We start from the raw sequence: 26884 nt of genomic DNA on the forward strand, positions 1-26884 counted from the left end.
AAAATTTGAGTGTTTTCTCTCTCCTGACTCAACTCAAATTCCTTGCTCTGTGAGAGACTACGCATATTTTTAAATTTACATATTCATAAATTAAAATACTAGGGGTTCATTTGGTAGTATCTGAAATATTTGTGACTTTTTGAGTAACTTTTTAGATGCAGATCATGTATGGTGTTAGCCAAGAAAGGTGTACACAGTGTGCTGATGGAATAAGTGTCTCTGATGTATATGGTATAATTGTGGAAGTCTATGAGTAAGCATGGAAGAATTATTAATGCTTCCCTTCATGAGAACCCTGAGGTGAAGATGGGCATTATGTAGATCGCAGGAAACTTAACACCAATTATGCTTAAAAAAATTTGAAAGTGCTTCTCCAATGTGTTTTAGGACTTTCGTGTTTATGAAATGCTAGTGCTAGTACTGGTATTTTTGCAAAGTATTTCTGAGTTCTCATCTAGAACACAAATTTTGGTCACCCCTTAAGATTCATTGTTTCTGGATCTCTTTAGTCTTTCCCTACAGGAGATCTCTTTTTGATTTCTTTTGTCCTGCAAGAACATGCAGAACACCTAGCCATTTTTTGTTTGCGGATTTTTCATGGATCCCTGAAGGATCTCTGAATGAGAGATGTCTGCCATGGAGTTCTCTAGTGATTGTTGTAAGGATTTTCTCTTGGCTGCCAGTACTTGGCCTACACTTCATATGTCATCCTGTCATAACTGATAGTAATCCACAGTTTTGTAAATTAAATGAAGTACTTTTTTTGGATGTGTTTGCAGGAAAAGGAGGGAAGCTGGGAAGAATAACTGCTGTAGGGTAACCAGGCTGCAAACATAATGTGTATACCCGTGTTAAAGCCAATGTGTACTGTAGGCTGATGTGAGTTTATTTTACAACTGGAGGAGTGTGGGGGGCAGAGAAGGCTGATCTGATGCTTGTCTCTAGGCTTTATGCTGAGATTTTTGCAAGGGAGCTGCTCAGAGGCACAAGAACTTGTCTAGTTCTTCTGAACCCTTAGTGTGCTCACTATTAGTGAATCCTTGCAGTCATCTTGAAACTCCTGCGTGTTTTCCAGCCAGCACAGTGGTGCAACTTTCCAGCGTGCTGGAAAGTGGCTATAGGTACCATTTCTTGTTTGCCATTAACTTTGTGAAGAATAGGAGATGAAGAATTGTAATATGTTTTTGATTTTCTAAATTGGTTTGCTTTTATCAGAAGCATTTAAGGGTTTACCCTAATGTTCTAGACATGCAACTACTCATAAAAGGACTCTGAGCCATACAGAAATACATGAAACAAAAAACTACAATTGCACTTCTAATGCATTGAATTAATAAATCTGTGAGGTCACCAGAATGAATTGTGGGGAAGGCTTTTTATCCTGAAGTATTGTCCCCCCTGAGTGGAGAACTGGGTTTTCATAGTAAAATAAAACTGAGGTGATTTGATGTACCTTACTTCTCACTGGCAAAACTATCAGTTCAGTGCAAAATGTGAACTGATGCGCACTTGGAAACTTTTAATGAGGCATCTGAGCCAAGTGGCTTGATGGTCCAGCTGGTTAATAGCTCGTCAAGGATTCAGTTCAGCCAACACTTCAATTCTCTATTAAGCTATATTTGATAAACATAAGCCTTGTTGAGAACTGTATCAGAAAGCAAACTTATCCATTTATCTTCCATAACAATTTAAATAACAATTTAAAAGTGAAAATAGATAGATGAGCTCTCTGTTCTTTTACTGATTATTTTTGTGTAACCCAGCATTTTGATTACTGTCCCTTAATGTTCAGCCTGTCAGGATGGATAAATTGAATAAATCTTTTAGCCATCTTCCTCCCCCCCACCCCGCTCCAGACTTCTACGTAAGGAAACACAAATGCTGCCTAGAGCAACCCTAGAATAGAAATGACTGAAGCCTAAACAGTTGCTCGCCATTCTTAGTCCAGATTCTTGAGGACCTGGAACATTCCAGAGGAGGTCATGTCTAAGCTTTAGGTTTCATATCTACTGTTTAAATTTTTTTTTGCTTTCTGATTTTGTGGAGAGCAAAGGAAAATACATAATTGATTTGGTAAAGTATGAGTATGGAATTTAATGTACTCTGATTAGATTATGTACGGCTCAATCATTGTTTTCTTTAGAAGGGGTATTTGGCTCAGGTTTGAGTTCAGCCAACTTTCTGTGAGACTGGGGAGAGGAGTAGTACAGATGTGTATTAATGTGTATATTCACACATAACACAGCTCTGGAAAGCAAGCATCCAATAGAGACTTCGTTTGTACAAATTATGAATGCTTCTTAAAATTTTAGCAGTAACCTAAAAATCTACACTGGCTGAATTTTTTGGAAGCTGTGTGTTTGTACCTCTTTGGTGAGCACTGACCATTGCAAATGGTATCCAAGTGCAATATCTCAGCAGTGTGGTCACCTTTGGCACTGCTGAAAATAAAGATTCCCACACTGCTACTGTAACAAAAAAACTTTTTTATTGGGAAGCGTACTTTCAAGACTCTGGTGACCTTACATAAAGAAGAAACATTCTCATCTACTGTTAGTGTTTTTCTGCTGTTGTGTTTGTGATGGAGATTGTATTTGCAATGATGCCAGAACTTGGTGCAAGCGGGCTGAGACATCAGTTCTGATACCTTTTCTGTTCCCAGGAGACTCTTGCTGAGGATGTCTCTTCAAAGATAGGTTAAAAGTCCATGACATTACTGCCACCAGGTGTCTTAGATGCTGCTACTGCTACTGGAGGCACAGGGGCTACTGCAAATGTAAAAGCAGGAAAGTGAGCACATCGCAGGAACAGAATTCTTGGTGTTCTGCCCCTTGCTCTGTGGTGGTGAGTCAGAGCTTCATCAAAACGGAGACAATCACAGGATAAAGTGGGGAGTGGTGCTGGAATCTTTTGGTCACAAATGTGGGCTGTAGTTTGCAGGTATTTCCCCTTCTGTGTTGAGACAAAGATAAAGTACAAGTACAAGTTCTTTCAGGATATGTATAATTGACTTACTCAGACTAAATGGTGACTGATGAAGACTTCTGTCCTCCTTTTGTTTGATCATTTAGAGTTTCATTTCCCTCCTTTCCCTCCTCCTACCATCAGTTATCTGTCAGGTTATGCATAATTTGTTTCTTAATTTCTAACACTTGAGCAGTGTAAGTAGAGTTGCGTACATTTGCTGCATCATTTAACTGTAACAATTCTAATGGAAAGGACAAGAAGCACTTGTATTTTTTGTGTTTCTAACAAATTAACTTCATCTTCCAATGAATTTTCTATGGAGCTACTATTGTAGTGCATGAAATGCCAGAAATTCAAACACAGAAGAGAGTTATCAAATCAATTACACATTTTCCTTTGCCTTCCACATAACCAGTGGTGAAAAACTCAGAAGGCAGATGCTTTTCACCAGGAAACTGATAAGCAATGGGAATAATCCCTCAGTGTTTCGCTTAGGTTGACTGCTTGTGTAGTTTCCTGAAACTTAAAGCGTTTTTAATACCTTGTGTAAGTGGAAACCTACAGCAACTATTTACCTTAAATCAGGAACCTTAAAAACGTGTAACTGTTTCAAGCCTATTCTTTTCTGCTGTGCTACATACGTATTTTATACTTGTGTTATCTTTCTTAAGGTTATTTGCATGCTTCATGAAGATTGTCTGTAGCTTATATAAAATTGATTCTTCTCGTGGAGACTTGCAAAGGAGCAAGGTGAAATCATTCTTTCAATAAGCATTAACTTGGCCTTGCATAGTGTTTTGCTACCTGTCAGAAGCTTTGTCTTCTATCTTTAAACTAAGGTGAGCAGGAAAGTGACTGGAAAGTTCTGTGCCTCTCACTAAGAGAAGAGCAGTAAGGTGCTGGAGCATGTCAAATGAAGAGCAGCAAAGCTGGCAAGGGGTCCACAGCACAAGCTTTATGAGGAGTGGCTGAGGAAGCTGGCATTTTTTAGCCTGGATACATACTTTTGGAACAGCAGCTGTTCAGCTCTGTTTAATCAGTTTTTTTGTGTTCAGCGGTTTGTAGAAAGTGGAGTGATGGAAGGATCTGTGCAGATCTTTGATCAATTTTTTTGTATGTTGCTGTACAGGGATGCGTTTTGAACAGTCTCTTTCCCTTCCCTTTTATCTCTCTACCTAGTCTTTAATGCTAGAAAGTATTAAGTGGTTTATGTGTTGATGCAGAAAAGTAGATGTAGTGCTTGTGCACTGAGACTTCTGTTTTTAAGCACCAACTGTATAACGCTGGGTGATTTTTAAGCTCAGTGGACTCTTTGTTGATATTTTGTTAATCTAGCTCAATGGTTACTGTGCTCTTTTTTCCTCTTAACTGCTAGATTTTTTCAGGATGAGAACACTGCAGCCCACAAAGCCTCAGTTCTATTAACAGTGCTGAATATCAGAACACAATCTTGCTAGCTTCTCCTCTGATGACCCCTCATTAACCTTGCTTAAAGGCTTGCAAAGCCTTTCTCATATGGTGCAGAAATGCACACAGAAGAACATTTGTCTGTTCTGTATGGTACTTCTTCCTCCAAATAATTGGCTGGAAACTGCAGTGTCTTCACTCAAATTTTCAGACATCTGAATGCCTGACAAAATGCTGCTCAGTGTAACCTCAGCAGAGAGAGATAATTCACCTTGCTTGTGATTCAGACTATCTATAATTCAACAGCACTTTGAAGTCTCTCATGGCTGTACATTTACAGGTCACATCACTTAAAGACAGTTCATTGCTACTAATTTTTCTACTGCATGTCTGGATGAGAACTATATACTGTTGCTGTAGTCTAGTTAACTCTCCCTGCAAAACAGCCTACTAACTGTCCCTGCACTGTAGCTGTGTGTCATTTCTGGATCTAGTGGTATGATATGCAGAAGGCTAGTAAAACCTGTCTGTAGTACATGAAGTGTCCACTCTTTCTCTGTTTCCTCTTTACTGCTTATCTTCCTAATATTTGTGGAAGATGGAAGAGCTCTAAATTGTGTAGCAGTTCATCCACTGAGGTTTTAAAAAAGAAGCAAACCAAAACCCAAACAGTTTAAAGTTGACCTACATCACTTATGAGTCTACTTATTTGTAGGTGGAGATCATGGGAAGTTTTCTGAGTCTGGTTTGTTCTGCTGTACGTGAAGGTTCCCCAGCACTTCAGTGATGTAAATTGAACTTGATGTTAAGGAAGTAAAAATCACCTTGGAGCATGTATAGCAGGAGTTGGCAGGTGTAGTTCTTTCATGTGGAGTATTTCTCTTGCTGGCCACTTGCTTGGTATCCTGTACTGTGTGTTTGAGGGTGAGGTGCACTGTGCCACCAGTGCAAAACTGTGTCTGTTTAATGCCAGCTGAATTGTCCCAGACTTTAGCTCAGGCCTTTTGGTGTCAATCAGTAAAAATAGTGGGAGCCTTGCTTGAGCTGGCTGAAGAGATTCAAGTGATGTGAGCAGAGTGCAGTGCCTTGATGAAGAGGCTCCCCAGCTGCCTCTGCTGTCTGGATTGGACCCTGTGACTGCTCTGGGCACTGGGATGTATTCTGCAGATGTGTGATTTCTTGTCCTGATGTGAACAGGACAGAACTCAGAAGGACTGTGGACAGATAGAAAGGAAAACACATAGGAAATTACTCAGTAGGCTCAGTGACTATGTGAGTCTCCCAGTTGAAATTTAATTTAGGTGCCAGAAATGTATTTTTTTCCTTATTAAGGATGCTGAGTAGATAGTTTCTTGGCTGAAACAAATCACCAGAGGACTATAGGCATTTTTTGCTTATGAGTTTTGTTTGTTGTGGCTTGGTACAATAGCTAATCTTGGGGGGGGGGGGGGGCTGAAGGGAGTTGTTTTGGGGTGGTTTGTTTTTCAGTTATATAAGGCATGTAGGTACAGGGGTAGAAAGAGGGTAGTAACTATGCTGCGTGTAATTCATGCTGCTGTATGTTAAGGAAATTAGTGGAAGAGTAAACCTGTACTTGGTTTATCATGAAAGCCCAAGATCTCTGTTTTACATGGAAAAATGTAAACACCTCTGATAGCTCTTTCCTGACCAAAACAAATCTGATGGGAAGGACCTGGATAAATGGAAACTGCCAAGAAAAAGCTTATTGAGTCACTCTGAGCTGAACAACCGTTTCATTTGCAGCTTGTCTCCTTTCAGGCCCCTGGCACTGCAGAATCACGTGCTGGGACGCCTTGCTGTGTGTCCTGGCTTGTCAAAACAATTTAATGTAGGTGGAAAGGAATGAATGAAATGAACGGAGTAGGCTTGATGCATCTGTTTCAGTTTGTTCAAAGGGCAGCCCAGTGATTGGGATGTGACACTTAGGCCCTCGAGGGAAGCTATCAGTTTAGGAAGAGCAATGCTGTCCATTTTATAGGTAGTTAAATCTATTTTAGGAAGCAAGCTCTCCTATAGTTTGACAGCTTTGTATATTTTTAAAAATATTTGGGCTATATCTGCTCAGCATGTGCCAGCTGAGCTACTACAAGAATGTGATTTGCTAACTTCTAGATTTAGGACTTTGTCTTGTCTGCCTAAGATTGCTTATGGTAAAAAAGGACAAAGAAAGGAGAGAGTATGTCCATTTTAAATTTTATTAGTGGGAATTCCAAAATTATTTGGTCTTTGAAGGATAGGATATCAAGCTATATATTACTAACTGTTCTTAAAGTGCTGGCATCTTTATAAAATTGTTTAAGTTTCCTAGGCTTACAGAAAACTACTTCAAAAACGTTAAAACTGTCTAACTGATCTTGTACTTGGTAAAACTAGAATGTTAATCTGTGAAACCTATATTTCTGCTTTCAAATGAAAACAACAAATAAGCATGGAAATGATCCATCTGTGTACATTTTTAGACTGTGAGTTATAGGAAAAAAGCTGCAGGAGATAAATTTGCTTATCTGATCCATGCTTAAAATAATTTGATCAAAAGGAGGGCATATTTTGAGTGATAGGGCACAGATTTCATTGCATCTTTAGAAGTGGAGATACAGCTGAGGGTCCTGCAATTCTGCAGACTCCTGCTCAGTGTCCACGATGGATTCTGAGTACTGCCCCCAGTAGCTGCCTTGTTGGAAGGCACATCTGGGCTTGAGTCTTTTGGAGTATGCAGTTATAACTGAAGACAGTGGAAACTCTTCCCTTCCCAAAGTCTTGCCAAACACTCTTTTTAAATTCTTACCAAGTGATGATGACTTTTTTATCTCTATCACAGCTATGCTGTACAGCTGCTTTCTGGATTCCATGTGATGCCAAGATACTCTCATTCCCCTGCTTCTCCTGAACTGTTTATACCTAACATGGCTGCTCTCCCAAATGACATACAATGCTCTATTTTACTTGCTTATTTCAGTATTTTAGTAGCTGCATCTGCTTAAGTTGCATTTTTGTGCAAGAACAAGCATGAGGTGAAGTTGTCACTTTTGCCCATACTAACAGCTCAAAGGATGCCAACATGCATTTGGGATGGGCTCTATTCTAGTCTGTGTCTGTGCAGCCTGGGAGATCTTGCTGTCTCATATTTTTAATTACTCCGGTTTTGAAAATGGACTTGTCATTTTAAATTGTGTGTTGGCCTGGAGGCCAACTGTTTGCAAGTTGCATTAGAATGTAATTTGTACAGCTAAAAACAGTCATTGTGTATACAGACTTCGTTGGTATAATTGTACAGGAGATCTAGTATTTTCCCAAATATTAGAGTTGTGGGTTCTTTTAAAGTATGTTGGCAGTCTTCTGTAACCTAGCGTTACTGTTCCTTTAGGAGAAGAATATAAAAAGCTATTACAGATGAGGGTGTGGGTTGTGTGTCCAAGGAAATGAGGGTAGTAAAAGGTAGTATGCACTGTTGGGCTTAGGAAACAAGTGGCCTCTCTGTCTTTTTCTTCCAGCTCTGTTTAATGTTCCCTTTTGCTGCTGCAGTTATGTACTGAAGGGTGCAGGGTTTCCTTGGTTGCAAAAACATAGCTGTGTTCCTGGGTGAAAGTTTTTGGCCTGTGCTTTGTCCAAACTTGTCCCAGATCACTTGGGGCACTGTGACTGTCAAAGCAGCGTTGTTTTACTTAGGCTATTGCATGGTCTTGGTGGGTTTTTAATGCCAGCACTAAAGTGTTGAGTGTCTGTGCTGAACGTCACAGCTGTGTTTGCAGGAACATGATGCTGCCATGGATGTGACCAGAGAGAGAAATGAGTCCAAATGTGAGTGCCTCTTAGGAGTCTGTTCATTGATAAGAGTGATTAGCGCTTATTAGTTTCTATTTGGGGACAGTAGTACAGGGGCAGGGAAAACTGAATAAAGCCCTTAAGGCAGATTGGGTTACGTGGGTTAAAATGAGAATGAAATGAAATGCACTTGACTTGATGTGAAATGTAAGTGTGAAACTGGTTAACAGTGTTTGTGGTAGATAACTTGTTAGCATGCACAGAATAAAGGAAATGTAATCCAAATGTATATCAAAAATTTTGGGTTTGGACCAAAATGAACACAGGTTTTCATATTGACTACTTAAGTGATAGAAAAGTAATTATTGCAGCCTTTTCTGTATAATGACCATATATAGTAGCTGAATTTACAGCTAAGTACACTGGCTTAAAAAAGTGAATTGTATGGGTCAAGTGCAGAGGCTGAAAATACTGCTTTATTTTCCTGTAAGAAAGATGATATTGTGGTTGTGTTGTTTGAAGCACTGGTGATGTGTGTATGGTCAGCTGTACGTCTTGCTTTTCTGTCTCAGCAGTTTGAAACAGTTAAGATCAAGGTTTGAAACAGAACTTGTGCTGCCTTGTTCATTATACTGAAAGGAAAGCTATTAGAGGGGAAAGACAGCTCAAATGAGAGTACTAATTAGATACAAAAATGCCTGCAACACCTAAACAGACATGAATGCTCAACTGTTGGTGGAGTGCTTCTTCAAACGTTATATCAAAACTTGTGCAGGATCGCTTATGAGAGAATGGGAAGAGGTGGTAATGCTTTCTGCGGAGTGAAGTAGTTGTAGGATTGAGTGCTTTTTGATGTCTGTAGATTAAATTAGTCATACATAAGGATTTTGCATTTTCCTAAGAATTGTAAAGGTGAGTGACATTCTAGACACCAATAGGAAACTGATCCCTGAGGTGATTTCAAACATGTTTTGAGACTTTTAGCCGGGGAAATTGTATACTTCTGAAAATTGGAGCTTCATCTGAAAAAGAAATTTGTCCATGCCTGAAGATACTCTGTGAACCTTTTAGAAAATGTTGATGGTCTTAGTGAATGTAGGATGGTTTAGATATTACATGGCTGAATTATATTGAGAAAACACATGACCTGTAAACAAAGGAAGAGGAATTACTGTCTGGAGCACAATGGGAGTATAAGTAAATCCTGCTTGTTTTTACTGCCTCCTTTTATTAGAAAAGACAATGTGAAATCAAGTGACTTAAAATTATTACTCAGATCTGACAAATAAGTCTTTGGTTATTGCTAAATAACTTAGAAACTATGCTTCTGAAATTCTTGGCTATGCGTATATCCTGAAATACTTTGGTTTTTTAATGCAAACTGCATATGGACCCAGTTTGTGTCAGTCAGTCTGACTGGTGTGAGCAGTGCATTGGTCATGCCTGGGTGAACTGAGAACACTGCGTGGCACAAAGAGACGTCTTTTCTTTGAGATGTACTGCTCGTTCAGGTAATAGCGGCTCTGAGTCTTGGCAATAGCTGATAGCCAGCTGCAATACAACTGTATTGTCCAGAAATGCTGTCTTGTGTTCTGCCTCTGGCCAAAAGATTGCTTTCTAGGAAAAAAGATTGCTTTTTCTAGGAAAAAGCTCGCTTTTTCGTAACTCTACTAGGAGTTACGTTTTTTGGTTTTGTTGACATGAGATTTCAGGAAACTTGCTCAATCATGAGGTTCTGCATTTAATCAAAGAAAATCCAATTCATTCACTTGATGGTCTACAGCTACAGGAACATACTTTATGTTAACAGAGGTTTGATGCTTAATCCCATCTGTTAACTAGTGGTCTGGATAGACATCTAGGAATAATGAAAGGTTATTGTTATGTACAACATGAGAGGAACATGCTTTAAATGACCTGATTTCATTCTCAGACACTGAAGTGTTCAAAATATTATATCCCCTTTCCACCCCAAGTCAGGCAACAGCTAAATTTTTTAAGAGTAGTAAAGCAGGAGAAAGCAGAAAGAGTTAATCTACAGACATGCAGTTCTTAACCCTGAGAGCAACAGAATTATAAAGAACAACATATTATAAAAAGACTTTAATAGAATGTGTTCAAAACAGAATATTTAAAGATAATTGCAAACCAGATCGCATTTAAGATGCATGATTCTTGTGTGTACCTGTTTTCAAGTTGCTGCCCCTCAATGAGAAAATAAAGCAAAACTTTCTGATGCACCTTTTCTTTTTTCATTAGGATCGGAAGCTGTCCAAGTCAGAGCGACAAAGATTTAAAGAGGAAGCTGGGATGCTGAAGGGGCTTCAGCATCCCAATATTGTCAGGTTCTATGATTCCTGGGAGTCTACAGTCAAAGGAAAAAAGTGTATTGTTCTTGTGACTGAACTCATGACGTCTGGAACATTAAAAACGTAAGTAAATTAAGACAAGTCACAGCGTTTCAGTTTCATTAGCACAACACTAGAGCACTTAGAAGTAGGTGATATTTAGAGTGGATGAGAACAGAGCCCTTCTGCTGAGGGATAACCTACTGTAGGAGCATTCTTGTTTAAGCGGAGCATTACTAGCATTGCATGGCATGGTAGAACATCTTTTGAGTTAGCTAGATTGTCAGTTCTTACTTGTGATGTCCCAGTAAGCACATGCACAAGACTTTTGGATTTTAAGAGCTCAGGAAGGCAATACTTAGTTTTTACTTCTCAGAATTTCTTTGATTTTTTTTCTCTGGCTGCTTTCCATTTAGTATGAGCTAGTTCATAAAGTTCAAAGCTCAAATTAATTCACCTCTTTTGGGATGTTTTGGGTGTTAATACAAATAACATGTAAAAAGAAAATAATTCACCACCTTTTGGTTTATCTGAAACTTGCTGAAGCTTTAGATAAAAATCCTGCAGCTTGGACCTGTGAGGCAGCCGAGTGCACCTCGTGGTGTGCTGAAGGCCCAGATAAAGCAGAGCTCTGGAGCTGCAGCTGCTGCGAGGCCTTCTAGCGGTGTGCGGGGCTCACGGGGCTCCGCTGTCCGCCCCGCCTGGAAGCGTGTCCCAAGTGCCAGCCACCTTCCCTCTGCTGGGGGTAAAGCTGCCAGCTCTGGAATAAAGGGGCTGTGCTCCTCTCTGGAAGCGTGTCCCAGGTGCCAGCCACCTTCCCTCTGCTGGGGGTAAAGCTGCCAGCTCTGGAATAAAGGGGCTGTGCTCCTCTCTGGGAGCGTGTCCCAAGTGCCAGCCACCTTCCCTCTGCTGGGGGTAAAGCTGCCAGCTCTGGAATAAAGGGGCTGTGCTCCTCTCTGGGAGTGTGTCCCAAGCGCCAGCCACCTTCCCTCTGCTGGGGGTAAAGCTGCCAGCTCTGGAATAAAGGGGCTCTGCTCCTCTCTGGGAGCGCGTCCCAAGCGCCAGCCACCTTCCCTCTGCTGGGGGTAAAGCTGCCAGCTCTGGAATAAAGGGGCTGTGCTCCTCTCTGGGAGCGCGTCCCAAGCGCCAGCCACCTTCCCTCTGCTGGGGGTAAAGCTGCCAGCTCTGGAATAAAGGGGCTGTGCTCCTCTCTGGGAGCGTGTCCCAGGCGCCAGCCACCTTCCCTCTGCTGGGGGTAAAGCTGCCAGCTCTGGAATAAAGGGGCTGTGCTCCTCTCTGGGAGCGCGTCCCAAGCGCCAGCCACCTTCCCTCTGCTGGGGGTAAAGCTGCCAGCTCTGGAATAAAGGGGCTGTGCTCCTCTCTGGGAGCGTGTCCCAGGCGCCAGCCACCTTCCCTCTGCTGGGGGTAAAGCTGCCAGCTCTGGAATAAAGGGGCTGTGCATCCCTCACTTTGTTCAGTGCCCATTTCACTCTTGGAGAGGCATTCACACCCTACATGTGTAAGCAGGCTGCAGGAGCTGGAAACAGTTTGCCTTCTCTTTGGCTGAAATAGCCTGTGAATGTCTTGTGGTTTTTATTGTGCTTATTGATACCTACAAATGGACAGTCTTAAGAAGAAAAATGTTTCTCTGGGAGTCTGGGCTGCAGTTACAGGGAAGTGTTTGTCTCTTGAACTAGTACTTGAATAGGATGGCTCAGGATACGACAACATTCTTTAGGTGTATGTTGATGGAGACGTTTCTCAGGTTACTTAAGGTATTTCAGGTAAAATAATAGATCTGCTTCATGTGCTGTTTTCAGACAAGTAGTAAGTAAATGGCTTTGCACCTCTGTACTGATGCCTTTGAATAAAGTTTACCTTTATTTATTTAATTTTCTGCTAAATGTGTAGTGCTAAATTAATTTTTTTCCTCCCTTTTTTACTCCTTTATCCCTCTCATAGATTTTAATATTTGAGTGGCTTATATGCTTGTCATAAGCAAGATGATGAAGTGATTAATAATAGACAATTATAAAGTAGGATGCTAGTAGGAAGAAGTACACCAGATTTTCTCTCTGTGGGATTATTTTGTATCTTGAAATAAGAAAGTCTTTTTATTTAATCCAGAGAAAAGTAATAGGCTCTTTAATTGAAAATCCTGTAAACTGTAGAGTTCTGGCTAGGATTTTTCTCTGCTCTTGTATAGTTAGTGTTATAATTGTGATTTAGTTTATTCTAGTCCACTTCGCTTGACACATGGCTGGTTAATGTATGGGAGATTTCAGGTGTGCCTTAATTATTTCATGTGCTTGTGGCATTTTCCTAGATTTACACTGTACACTTGTATTTGCATATATTTGACTATTACTTCCATATCTTTTTTTCAATATGTTTACTTACCTACATTTGATAAAAGTGATGCCTTTCTTCTTTTGGTACTTAGGACATAGACATTCTTGTCACTTGATGTAAAAAAGTGAACAGAATACAAGTATGATGTTATCTTAAAGGAAATTTTTTCTCATGTTTTATTTTAGTAAGGATTCCTTCAGCTCCTTGAGCTCTGTGTAATTGTAATTACAGAAACTTAGACTGGAAACCTCCTGAGGTCTCTTCAAGCCCAAGTTATTCCATGATAGTAGGAAAAGTGAAAACATACTGGCTTGTCTATTTTTCCGTATTTATATGTATTTACATAATAGGCTTGTCTATTTTTATGTATTTATATGGGCTTCCATTTTAAATTGTTTTCTGCATTAAGTGACATGTGACTTAATTCAGGTTAGTGTTACGGAACAGTGACAGCCACACTGCACGATGCTGGGTGATGGTTGGATCCAGGTCCTTTAGCAGCGAAAAGCTGGCAGTGGAGCAGCCTATTTGTAACCAAGAATGTAATTAGGGATTCCGGATGCTGAACTGAAGTGCCCCTACCATGTGATCTTTGGAACAGGCTCAAGAGATACGAATGAGGGTTGTGTCAATAGCAAGAATTCAAGTGGTAGCTGGTGCGATCCAGAACCTCCTTCAGTTTGTTTCCTTCCTTGACTTGGCTTTTTCCCTGCCTTCCTTTACATTCTGAGACCTTATTTTCTCTGGAACTGACTCAATTGCTTTTACAGACTTATTTTCACAGCAGGATCATTGCTATCAACTTGATTTTCCAGATCTTATTTTGAACTGGAGAAATTAAAGTAAAAGGGATGAATACACTGCATTTCTGTGTTGGAGCTGATTGAAGTGATTTTATTAGGACTGTATCTCCTAGATAAGTAATCTGCAGAAGAGATTGACTACTACCATGGAATAATTGAGCACAACTTGCTTTTAGTTTTACGATTGCAGTGGCTAGACTCCGTGCTGGTCACATAATTTACTAGCAGTCTTCTCTTGTGTGAAACTGATCTTTATCTGAGACTGAGTGAGTAACATTGCCCGAACAAGATTAAAGTCCTTGCTCTACAGAGCAAACTAGGTCCTTTTTCCACATGTAGTCTGGCCTGTACCTTTTCAGAAGGAACAAAACAGCTTTTCACTTCAAATTGTTACCCAAATAGAGATGGAGAAAAAACCCTGCTGGAAAGCACTTGAAAACTGTCAGAGGTTATTCACCTTGTGGCATCTCTAACCTGCTGAAGTTGAGTAACAGAACTTAGTCTTAGGTCACGCTCATTGAAAAATATTTTTGGTATGAAATTTGACTCTTCTTACATGGGGTTTCAAGGAGTGGCAAAGATAGAACAGTTAAGGTTGGATTGCATTTTACCTGCAAAAGGATACAGACTTATGCATGAAATCTTCCACCTCAGTTATTTGACAGAGCCTTCTTAAAGATTTCTCTGCCCTGTCTCTATCTGTCCATAGTTTTGAAGTAATGAGTAGTACCAGTTGGATTCAGGTGATCAAACCCTGTTCTGCACCAGGGAGGGGATCTCTAAGAATTTCTAAATCACTTGCTGTCTCCACAGGTAAATTTGAAGCAGATTTAAAATGTAATGTGGAAGCCTTGAACAGAGTGCTTGACTACTCTTGTGAACGAGGCACTAATGATTTCAGAGCTCTTGCAGTTTTCCACAGCTCTGTACCTTTTTGGTTATTAAAACACTTTGGATCTAGTGACCCACCTTCCCACCCAGTTATAATTAATCAAGGTAGAGATTGTGAGTGTTTGAGAAGTTAAATATGTAAAGAACTGTAATTCATGGGCCTTGAATTATTTGTCATTGAAGCAGTGCCTTGAAATTTACCAATCCAGCTGTCTAATTACTGTAGAGTGATTTTGTATGCAGAGGAGCTATCAGCTATGTACACCAAGCTTTCACATTTTTGTTTCATCATTATAATCTGCGGGCTAGAAGAAAGGGGATAGGTTTTGTAGAGGGGAATCCTCTTTAGCTCCTCTGAAGTAATGAAATGCTCAGGTAGATTTTAAAATAGAAGCTGAAATTTATACGTGTCCTTAATTACTGTTTCTTTGCTTCCAAACAGCAAATGGTATAGTTTAATCTACTATTTGTTAGCAGAATCTGTTTAACCTATTGTTATTTGTTTCATTAGGTATTTGAAAAGATTTAAAGTGATGAAAATTAAAGTACTACGAAGCTGGTGCCGTCAGATACTGAAAGGCTTACAATTTCTGCACACACGTACTCCTCCCATCATTCATAGAGACTTAAAATGTGATAACATCTTCATTACTGGCCCCACTGGATCAGTCAAGATTGGAGACCTTGGTCTGGCAACCCTGAAACGAGCTTCTTTTGCCAAAAGTGTGATAGGTAAGCCTCTCCTGTTTTGGAGGCTACTGAGCCAGTTTACCTCTTTGGAGACTTCAGTGGTTTACGAACTTTCTTAAAAAAACATGCTTACAAAGATACATGGTCAAAGCCTGAAAATATGTAGGCTTTGTCTCTTGGTTGCTGAGGTCATTCTGTGTTCCTAATGCAAAGACATGTTGAAATTTTGGTTGTGCTTTTGTCATTTATATATTAACATTAGCTATTTCAGAATATAGGGTTCTTGTCCTGCCCAACAATCTAGTGCAACATTGTTGATAAAACCACTCTTCACTACATACAAATCTTACCTTTGATGTGGTGCTGCTTCATGAAATGTTCAAATGCATTTTGGTGACCAAACAACGTTTTGATATTTTGTGTAGCATTAGTTCATACAGCCAAATTTTTTTTTCATTGTCACCAGGAGTTAATGTTGAATTTCTTGCAGCTTGTGAATAATCAGAAACTGAGGTATACCAAAGAAAGTCAATATTATGTATATGTGTTTAAATAATAACACCGACTGTGGTATAATGCCTTACTCGGGGAGTCTGTAGAATGTGGATTTTTGTGAGTTAGGAGGGTGCATTGGGAAATACTGCTTTATTCTGGCTCTGTCCCTGTGTATCCATTCATAACCTTTTTCAGAAATTGGTTTGGTGGAGCTAGTGTAATCTTTCTTGTGAATTCTTCAAAGAATTGGTTTTATCAGCTTTGTTTTTATAGTTGGGTCGATAGACTGCAGGGAATGAAATTTCTTTCACTCACAGTATTTAGAGCTTGCTAAAATTCAGCATTACTCAACAGTCCTGTGCCAGATTCCTAGCTGGGATCAATGGTGTATTCCTGTAAATTTTCTTGCAAGCTGTCGCTGAAATATTTCCTGCTTGTTAACCAGGTCAAAGTATTAATAGGGAAAAAAGAATGGTGTTAAAAACCATAATTTCTTAAGCATATTTGTCATATCTTCAAATTTATCACTGGAAAATTACCATCTGTTGCATCGTTATCTGTTAATGAGTAGCCTTTGGATAAATGACTGCAATTACATTTCTTTTTGGTTTATCATGGTGAAAACAAGCAATGGGCTGTAGAATGATCTGTAAATTGTCTGGAATCTGGTGTCTGCAGGAAATAATTCTGTGTTTAAATTTACGAAAAGCAAACTTGCATCTCTGGCTTAAAGTATATCTGATCATACAATGAAGTCCCTTTGTTTGCAGAGGGGATCTGTGATGCTTCACTGGGCAAAAATTTTCTGCACACTATTTAAATGGGACTTGTTGAATCTCACGCTCTATGCCTGTAACTCAATCTCTCTGTATTTCTAAGTATTTTTGACTGTAGGATGTCCCTCACTAATGCCTGTATCTGCAGTAGGCCTATAAATATACTGCAGGTGGGAAGGTAAGTATATGAAGAAAAGGGCTCTGGTGAGTGGCCTTTGCAGAAAATTACCTTTTATCCTCTTTTCACAGAGATTTTTATTTGTAACAACAGAGCTTTTCATTGCAAGGCCTTACCTCATCCATTCTACTTCACTAAGTAGATGGAGAGCACCAGGTCTGAGACTAGCTGTGGGCTCTTACCAGTACTACTTCTTTTGCAGCAGAGGGCAGTCAGGTAATTTATGACACAAGGTTTAATGTGCCTCTTTTCTTACAGGGAGAAAAGGTAAGTGCCTTAACTGTCCTTAGTATTTGGTTTGCAGCCTATGGCTAGTCTGCAGTGTTTCCCTCTTCTTATCCCCTCCCTTCCTGTTTGATTTCAGGCTAATCCAGTCTGTTCTGATATTTGTATCAACTAACATACCTAAACAGGGAATTGCATCAGTTTTCACATGCCATTGTTATTCCATAAAGGCCTTGCAATGGAAGACTCACAAAGTACATTGGTGCAACAGAGTCACTAAGGGTTTCCTCCCTCTTCTTTTTGCCTCCACTTTCTCTTGTCTCACAGGTTTGCCCAGCCGCTTGCCCCTGCGGTGAGTAACGCCAGCAGCCTCTGCTCGCTTTGAGACATTTAGAGTCTGAATCGTTCTTTTAATTTAAGGTACCCCAGAGTTCATGGCTCCTGAGATGTATGAGGAGAAATATGATGAGTCCGTTGATGTATATGCTTTTGGGATGTGTATGCTAGAGATGGCCACGTCTGAATATCCTTATTCCGAGTGCCAAAATGCTGCGCAGATCTACCGTCGAGTGACCAGTGTAAGTCCCTCTTCATTGCCGAGTCTAAAGCTACTGCTGTTAGCAGCAAAGGACTACAGCTGGGTAGCATCAGTGCTGTGCAAGCGTGTGTGGGGAAAAAAACTGAAAAGAGGTTATTTTGGGATGAGTGCAGAGTTACAGTGTGGTTGAACTCACTGAACATCTGTCAGAAGCTTGTAAAATATGTGAATGGAAATAAAATTTTGTATGTGTTCATACTCTTCTTTCAGTATATAAGAAAAATATGAAGAAACCAACCCCTCAGACCAAACTAGAAAAAATAAATGCACTAGAATAGTAACAGATTATTTTCAAAGCCACCTGGGGGATGGTGGAAGTAGTTCTGTCTTGAAGAGGAGCTGGTAACCTGGTAACCTTGTTCTTTGCAATAAAGCTGGATAACAGATTTGAGCACTGGCTTGGCTGCCTGACAGTTACCTAGAGTGATTTTAATAGTTCATTGAATTCTGAGTGGCCCTTGGTTCCTGTGTTTTGGGGGCACTTCTTATAATGATGAAGTGGAAATACTTGATAAATAGTAGGAAGCTATTCCACCCTGGTAAGTACTGGGCAAGTGTAGTGGGTGGAGGTGGAGGCATTGTGGGAGAAAACAAATACGGCTGAGAAGGCAATCGAGATTAGAGCTGGCCCATCTGACCAGACTGAGGGGAACGTGCAGGAAGCAGAACTGCAGTGCTAGAAATTTGCAGTATGGTGTGGCTAGATTTTCTGTGATTTCTGAGGCGGTGTTGTGATGACTGTACCAGTACAGTGAAACAAACATGTTCAATTTTTTGACCTAAGCATTCAGAAAGAATAGTGATGTGGCTGCTTGGGGAAGTGAAAACTCACATTGGATTTCTCAGAATACCTGTGCATGAGTGCAAAGGAGAAAAAAAACCTTAGACTTACCTCTTTGTCCATAAACAAATAAGTTTCTGTTAATTTTTTTGCACATGTTATCTCAGAGAAGTTGAAGATTTAATAAACAACTTGCCTAGCTTGGAAAAATAAAATGCTCTCTTATTCCTGATACCTCACACTGCAAAAGGCAAATACAATTCCTGACTTAGAGTTGGAGAAGAGTCTTCATGTCAGAAGCAATGAATTCTGAAGAGAGGCTTGGTGAAATAAGACTATCCCTTTTTTTCAGGGAAATATTGGAAGGGCACAGAAGAAGGGGGGGAAAAAAAGGCATAAGTGGTCACTTCAGTGTTTTGCACAGATGTTAGAATAACTTTTTATATACATAGAGAGTTGGGGGTTTTTTTGTTTAGTTTTCTTTTTTGTGCGTTGGCAAACTTACCTGTAATTTTCTAAATAGAGTTTAAGAACTAGGCTAAAGTCTAGTCCTTACACTGCGTACAGCATAATCTGTCCTGGAAGCAGTTGGGATCAGTGAAAGAAAGCTACGTGTCTTACCAGAGCAGTCTCAGTGGTACCTTTTACTGTGCTTATGGATGTGTCTTGGACAGAGCCAAAGCAGCAAAATTTGGATAGACATTGCCTAATGTAACTGTCCTGCCTGTTCCTCAAGGACACTGCTGGGAACTGGGATGTTGGTGAGGATCAGCTTTTGAGACAACCTCAGGCTTGTAAATCCCCAGGTCTTACAGACCCATCTTTCCCCTGGTCTTTGAAGTACATACCTGGAAAGCTTTGCAGGGACTTGTAGCAGAAAAAGTTACCTAGAGACTTACCAGGGTTCCACTTACCACTTGGTTATTGTGTGTGGTGCTCCTTTCTCCCCATTGTTATTGGCTGATGGTGGAAATTCAAAGTGGATGAGAAACACTGGCAAATTTTTGGTCTGTCCAACACCACCTTCTCTTCTACTCTGCTGATGGTTCACAAATCAAGTTTATTGGTCGATTTTTTTTTTTCCCAGCTATTTAATTTACTGCTTGTGAGCTCTTAAGATACACTTTGATATGAAATCCAGCAAATCTTGTTTTATTTCAAAAGTAGCAAGGGACAGGAAGGTAAAGAAAATGAAATGTACGTTTGTCTGCTTCAAAAGTCTGTGTGCTTTGGTATTTTTGGGGATGTTTATTTCAGTGTAGTTGCAAAGCAGTTTGTTCAAAACAAAACCAACCAGAAACAAAATGTGAAGAATTTTCAAGGAAAGCTTTCATTGGAGGCAAGACAACGTTACCTGGAAATAAGGCACAACCCTGTCTTAACTGATAATGGAGGATTTGGTGTTCTATAATGTGGAAAGAGGTCTGTGTTATGAAATTAAACACTCCTGGCATTCTTTTTACCCCTTCGTGAAAGCTCCGTGAACCAGTGTGAAAAAGAGCCAGGTAGTTTTAGGTTTAGAAGATTTTTAGGGATTTTAGAAGTTTAGATTGTGTGTGCAGTTGTGGGTGAGGGGTGAACCATTTGCCAAATTCAGTACTTGAAAGGACTGTGTGTGAATTATCAGTGACAGGGTGGAGGCAGAAAACCCCCTCCTGCAAAAGTGACTGCAGCAGTACTTAACAACACATCTCTTCTAATGTACGTTGGAAGGTGGGTGTGTTTTGTGGAAGAGGTTTAGCATCTCCATTTCAACCCCTTCATTGTTACCTCCCTGGACATGTTTAGGGGTTTTTTGAGGTAGCAGCTACAGTCCTGCTGTGCCTTAAATTTGAAAGGATTGTTTTCTCTAGGTGCATACTGAGAGCAGAATGAAGGACAGTAGGAATGGTCTGCTATGAAAGTCCTGAAAGGTCATACCATGTTGGAGCTTAAAAACCACTGAAACCCCAAAGGCAATAAGATCAAAATGTGCAGCCACTCACTGCAGGCCATATGTACTTAAATTAATTAATTACCCTCACCCTCTTTGCAGCAACTATTAGGCTTAGTAAAAAGCAAAGTTGCTCCATTATCTTAAATCCTTGCTATTGCTTAGGACAGAATCCTGTAAAAGGTCTCTTAATGCCCAGGGTGTCCTCTCAGAACCTCTTGAACATAAACCAGCTTATGTTCTTTTCTCCCATTTTGGCTGTGTGTTGGTCTCTTTTTTGGGGGCCCTCAGCTGTGTTGAGTTTTGACCTGACACTTTTTGTGATAAGGATGGCTCTAGCTGATGGCCAGATAGTGCAGCTTTGCAGTACTGCTCAGAGTACTCAGTCCTGTTCTACCTCTTTGACTCAGGGTCTTTCCTCATGGTTGGAAGCAGCTTTTTGTTAAATAATACACCTTAGCAAGCACAGATCTAGAATTTGGATCTAAAAGCTGAAGTTCCTCTCACAGATGAGACATTTCTTGGCCCAGGCAGTAATTGTTGCTTCACATCTTGGACAATAGCATTACTGCATAAGCCTGCTGTTCCTAAGATGCTCATTTATACTTGTCTACATTCTCTCACTGGGAAGTTCCTGTAATTCCTTAAAACAGTCCTAGGATAAAGTTCTTGAAATTTCTCTGTCCCAAGAAACAAAAGTACAATTAAATTGTTATTCTGGATTACTTTATCTAGAAGAATTCTTTTAACAGAATAACTTAGGTATGTACCTGGCTTAAAAACCACAACTGTGCAGAATTTGTAGGGCTCAAGGTGTTATGCTGAACTTTGTTTCACCATTCTGATAAGGAAATCAGCCATTTAACACAGACTATTGACCTCTGTTTGTACTTGCACCCTTCAGCGTATTCAGTCCAAACCCTTTCACTAGCTGTTTCTTTAGAAAGGAAAGACATCTGCATGGCTTGTCACTGAAGCATAAAGGAATCTAGCCTTGATCTTTGTTTTCATTAAATCATAGTGTTGCAATTTTGTCTCCAAACCCTGTTTTCTTTATTGAAGCCATCCTCTGCTATTCTTTGGAAATGATTCCAAAAAAATTAGTAGTCAGTGCTTAAAGAATTGCAGCTCTTTGGGTTTTTACCTTCCTGTGGGATGGGGAAATCTCTGAGGTTTAAGCAGTATGTCTCCTCAGCTGGGACTGAATGCATCCAGTGAGCACTTAGTGTTGCCTGCTTGGCCTCAGAAAAGAAATAATCTAAGCCTGCAATGAATTGATAACAAGCTGCACTATAGTTAAAGTACTGTTTCCCGCTCCTTCGGTTCGTTGTTTCTCCTCTGCCCTCTCGTGCAAGCACAGCTGTCTATGTGGAATGCTCCTAGATTAGGGAATGGATCCCCTTTTTTTTTTTTTTTTGTGATTTTGTTTTTTGCAAAATGAAATAAAGATACATAATTCTTTTACATACTTGCATAAAAACCAAAAGAAAGAGTGTAAGAGCTTGATAAAATTCAGGAGGGTTTCCCTGTCTGACTTTGTTCTTCTCAGGAGACTGGTGTATTTTCTTTGACCTGTTCCATGCATATTGCAATTAAACACTTTGTCACAGGAGATATCTAAAATGGGCTACACGTGCATTTAAATGGAAAAACAGATATTTATAGAACAAATATCTTAAGTATGATTTCTTAATTTAGTCTGTTTGGGCATCAGTGCACTGAAGGCATAACTAACTGCAGTAACTTCAGCTGCTTTGCTTCAGCCTCTGGTGGGGCTGTGGAAACCCAAGCTTTTGCCTCAAAATCTCGATCTCTAATACTTGGATGTCCCAAGGCTTAAATTTGCTAGGTGACTGACTAGTCCCAGGACTAGTAAAAAGACAATACATTTATTATGCAGATTTTCCTCCTTCTTGCATATCTACCACTAACATAAAAATCCAAATATGTTCATTGCAAAAAAAGTTAATAAAACCATCCTCAGTTTCAAATGTACAAATCATCTGAGTATGAGCAGAAAACTCCCTTTTTCTTTCTCCCCCTTCCCATCATATAAACTTACCTTTTAAATTTTCCTGGTGGACTTGTGCTCTGTACTTGTTTTTCTCCATGCTTACTTTGACAAAGTGAAGTTTTGTATTTGTCCTTTCTTTCACCAGAAGTCCAGTCTCTTCTCTCTAAACAAATGTCTGTTGTCTGAGCTGGCCTTACGATGAGAAAGGGGGGGAAAAAAAGCATTTTGCATTTTTTGAGTTTTAAAAAAAATGTTGTTCAGTACTAAAATGTTCCACAGCAGGCAAAACATATTTCTTCTCTGTTCTCCAGAGCTTAAAAAAGGGCCTAAGGGAACAGGGCACATAATAAGTAACCTGACCAGGCAGTGTCTAACTGGTTTAAAACTCCTTAATCTCCCTAACTGGTGGGAACTGGAATTCACTGGTTAGGGTGAAGGTCATTCTCTTTGCTGGAAAGAAGGCAGTTACAAAGTGCTGTGGTTTGGTCAGTTGAGATAAAATGAATCTTTTCTTTAATGTCTTAAAATTTAGGCATTATAACTGTCTAGACCAGTCAACTGCTTCATTTTCACTAGAGGTGCAGTGGACAAAGTATTCCAGCTCTTATTTTCTTCTTCTTCCTAAGGGGTCTTAAGTAGCAAATAAAAAATACTAAACCTTTAGACATATGATTAATTTTACTTGGAGTACTTAATGAGTGACGATTAATTTCTTCTTGTACTTCCTGGAAGCAATATCTAGCATTTTTTAGGCATGAATAAATTGTTTTCTTTACCTTGAATTACTTGATTTCTTGACCTGGTTTAAGTAGACAATGGAGATATCTTTCCTATCAACCTTTCTAGTGGAAAAAGCATTGGCAAAAAAATCAGTGGAAAAGTAGGGGAGGAAGCCCTCCAACAGAGAAGGTGATCTTTTGTGAAAGCAGGTACTGAAAGGCTACAAACCTTCAACCAAGCAGTGGAAACATCAATTGGAAGAAAGGGTAAACTCTTGTATTCCTTCAAAAAAGAAACTTCTGGCAGTAAAGTGTTAAATATATTTAAAAAAATTGCATATCATGTGCAATTCCTTTGCCTCACACTGACTGAACTAATGACTGAACACTGACTGAATGCTTAAACTTCTAGCACTTGGCTCTTGTAGCTGTTCAACTCACTCATATGCATTTTGCCGTAACAGCTTTAAGAGTGCAGAATCTTCCTGTGTGGGGATTCAGCCACTGACTCATCAATTCAGAAACACAGAGCCTTAAAAGTGGAAGGTGGAAATTCAAGGATTGGAAGCATTAATATCTTAAGCAGTCTTGCATGTTACTTTCAAAGTCCTCTTTAACAAGTTACAATGAGCCAAGTAAGGAAAAGCAGCGATCAGCTTGAGCCTGTCAGTCAGGCAACAAAGTTGATGAAGGGACTGGAACTTCTTTCTCCTCAGGACAGGCTCAGGGAGCTGGACCTGTTCAGCCTTGAGAAGACTGAGAGGACTTTATCAATGTCTGAGTATCTGAAGGGAGGGTGTCAGAGGATGGAGCCAGGTTTTTGGTGGTGCTGAGCAATAGGACAAGAGGCCATGGGCAGAAACTGATGCGCAGAACTTCCACTTCAACATGAGGAAGAACTCATTGCCTGTGCAGTGATGATGCACTGGAACAGATTGTCCAGAGAGGGTGTGGAGTCTCCCTCACTGGGGATATTCCAGAACCCTCTGGAGGCAATCCTGTGCCATGTGCTCTGGGATGGCCCTGCTGGAGCAGGGAGGTGGGAGCAGATGACCCACTTGGTCCCTTCCAGCATGACCCAGTCTGTGATTTTGTGTTGTTTGCACAGCTAAGTCAGGTGATGCCTGAGTTTGGAAGGGAAAAGGTTTATTCAACTGAATTATTTTCTAAAAGTAGCTCACTGTTCAGCATCAAAAGCTGTGAGATCACAGCTAATTTTTTTTTGTCAGTATTGATGTGAAACAAACTTTGTTTGAAGTAAACGGAGCTATTTCTTTCTTACCTTGCTCACTGATGAGCCTGGGTTGTGTCTTTTGGCAGTTTTGAACAGGATATAATTTTAAGATCATCAGGAATTGAAAGGAGTGGAAGCTTGTGAGCACTGGTTGAGTTGCATAAAATCAAGTGTAATTTACTTTCTGAATTGTAATAAGTAATGTGGAGTTTCTAGATGTATTTTTAGAAACCTAAATAAGTTCACAGAATGTGGGTGAAACAACGTATCTTTAAAAATTTGGAAAGCTTAAAAAGTATCTTTTAAGGATCAGATCTCTTAAAACTATGATCCTAGTATTTAATATTCTGTCCTGTACTGACATCCATTTAGTTCTTACATTAACTGAGGTTAATTTAACGAGAGATGGGAAGGTGGCTCTTAGACACAGGGAGGTGATAAGTGTTTTTAAAATGCCTGGCTCTGCAGTGCGATGAGAGCCATTATAGTTCTGTGATTGGTGAATCACTCAAACATTCCTGTGGGGAGACTGATGGCTCAATGTTATTTGTCATAGAGTGGCACTAGTTAAAAATACTGACGCTAAGAATGCATAGGCTACTATTTCTTGTCCTGCCAGCTGTACTGCTATAGTTGCAAGGGGTAGGAATGGAATAACTCCAGGGAAGTCTTCACTCCTATTAGAATAAGTCTGAAAATAAAAGGCATGGTGACTTTTGGTGCATTGTTGGAATTGTGCACTATTTTTGGTGCTTGCAACATTACCGTAGGCCTTTTAAGTAGATAATCCTTTCTAAAGGCTAGTTCTGGTACCAAATGGGTTTTGTGGCCCATGTTACATCATTATTTGAATTCAGTTTGAAGTCCAGTGGAACTAAGATTTTGAGTTACTGTACATGAACTTAAAAATGAGTGCAGAACAATGATTTTCTACCAGAGTGGGAGCAGATTAAAGCAGAGAGTGCAACTCATACAATTTTATTTTTTAAAAACATGTTTTCCATACTGAAAATAGAAGACAGACACTTCTAGTATTGTGTCACTGTGACATTTCTAAATTTATATAACTGTAATGTGTGTCTAGGCATGTCTGGTTTTGGGTTTTTTTGAAAGCCATTTTCAAGCTGAATTCCCAGTAAAGCAAAGGATCACTGAGCTAGCTCAAGGTGTTCACATTAGAGGCAGCATCTCTGCTTCTGAGGGTTAGGTTAAAGAACTGTGTGTGATAGGTGCAACTGATCTTACCTTTATGTTTTTGTGCAAGACTAAGAGTTAACACCTGATCTCTTTGTCCAGTCAGACTTTGTTTCTGAAGAAGCTCTGTCCTCATACTGTGTGCTTCTAAACAAGGCCCTTTTCACTGTTCCGTGCACCAATATGCTAATTGTTAGCCAGCTTTGCACTAAGAAACTCTGTCCCGGTTACAAAATTTCCTGTTCTGGATCCTGATTAATTTATTCTATACAACAGAATTGCTGCAATTACAGTAGCTGTTGTGATTAATTAATAACTTTTTTTTTTTTACTTGAAACAATGTTCTTAGCTTCAGATTCTTTGGACTTCTAAAATAAACTGATACTTTATTTCCCTAGTGGTTCTGAGGAGCAGTGGACTTCCATGTCTTGAGAAAAAATTTAAAGTAACTTTTTTGCTGGGCTGGATCACTTGTCAGTGGGGTAGCTCTGAGCCATAGTATATATTCTGCACTAGTGCATAGCATTTTAGTATTATCACAAACAGAGTGGGTTTTGACTTTACTTACGCCTTTTACTTGAGCTTGCTGGAAAGGCTTGCAGCCAGTAATTTCTAAGAAGAGCTGTGACTAGTTCCTGTTCGAACTTAAGTGTGTGGGAGCGAAGTAACAGAGCTGTAGCCTACTATAGCAATCTTGTAAGGCTTTGAATGCTGTAAAATCTCTGGCTTTAGTAGATAAAAGTACAGTATTGAGACACTGACAGAGAAGTTGGTTGAGTAGGCAGTGTCAGTATTCTCCAGCTCTTGGGCTTGCGGATCACCTGTAGGATATGTATGTGAAGGTGATCGTGGGCAAAGATTGCTCATGGAATGAGGAGTCTGTTTTATGCTTTTCACCAAAACTTATCTCATACAAATTTAACTTCAGGAAGAAGCAATTAGTTTAAATGTGTCAATCAAGATACATATAGATCTTGTATGTATAACAACTTCAGTTCTGTAAGTCTGTCAATTTGTTGTTTGACCTCTAATTTTTTTCTTAATGCCTCAAAATGTTTTTGAAGTTAGGTGGTAAATTGAAGAGGAAGAGTATCTAAATTGTGATCAGTGAGGTTGCAGCGAGCAGTCCTGCATAAATTCTACAGCGTTGCCGTTGTCTTCACAGTGTGACTCTGAACTCGGGGCACACATGCTTACCTGTTGGTTTGGAAAAAGTTAAGGGTCATGAGACTTGAATAACTTACACACTTGCCCTGCAGAGGGTGAGGGCCAGTTACTTAAGGTGATTCAGCGGCATAGAGCTCTCAAATAGATGAGATGGGACATTTTGATGTGGATGATGGTAGATCCATCAAGTTCAAATGGTGTTGGGTTCAAAATAAGCAGTTGTTGTTTTTGATCAGAAGGGAAGACAGCAAGGCCTGTCTTGGCCTGAACAGTGCCTCATGAGCTGGCTCTGGCTCACTAAAGCTTTCATCTGCTTCCACTGCTTGCAT

General features: G+C 39.9%; 1 protein-coding gene and 1 long non-coding RNA gene across 13 annotated transcripts in view; one reads left to right on the forward strand and one right to left on the reverse strand.

The window, feature by feature from the left end:
* WNK1 (WNK lysine deficient protein kinase 1) overlaps nt 1–26884 on the forward strand; it is a 99860-nt gene that overhangs the window by 22208 nt on the left and 50768 nt on the right. For all 11 annotated transcript variants that reach the window (XM_068191743.1, XM_068191748.1, XM_068191744.1 and 8 more), the window contains exons 2-4: nt 10417–10589; nt 15063–15283; nt 17336–17493. In XM_068191743.1, coding sequence (XP_068047844.1) covers nt 10417–10589; nt 15063–15283; nt 17336–17493 — 552 coding nt within the window. The remainder of the gene's footprint in view (nt 1–10416; nt 10590–15062; nt 15284–17335; nt 17494–26884) is intronic.
* LOC137474829 (uncharacterized) lies at nt 8694–19178 on the reverse strand. 2 transcript variants are annotated; one of them, XR_010999516.1, is made up of 3 exons: nt 18406–19178; nt 12906–12967; nt 8694–9304 (listed from the first exon to the last, which is right to left on the reverse strand). It is a non-coding gene; the product is annotated as an uncharacterized lncRNA (long non-coding RNA). The 2 variants fall into 2 exon arrangements; XR_010999515.1 differs by lacking the exon at nt 8694–9304 and adding an exon at nt 9840–9892.

The sequence above is a fragment of the Anomalospiza imberbis genome, chromosome 5 (assembly GCF_031753505.1).
Source record: "Anomalospiza imberbis isolate Cuckoo-Finch-1a 21T00152 chromosome 5, ASM3175350v1, whole genome shotgun sequence".
Classification (NCBI taxonomy): Eukaryota; Metazoa; Chordata; class Aves; order Passeriformes; family Viduidae; genus Anomalospiza; species Anomalospiza imberbis.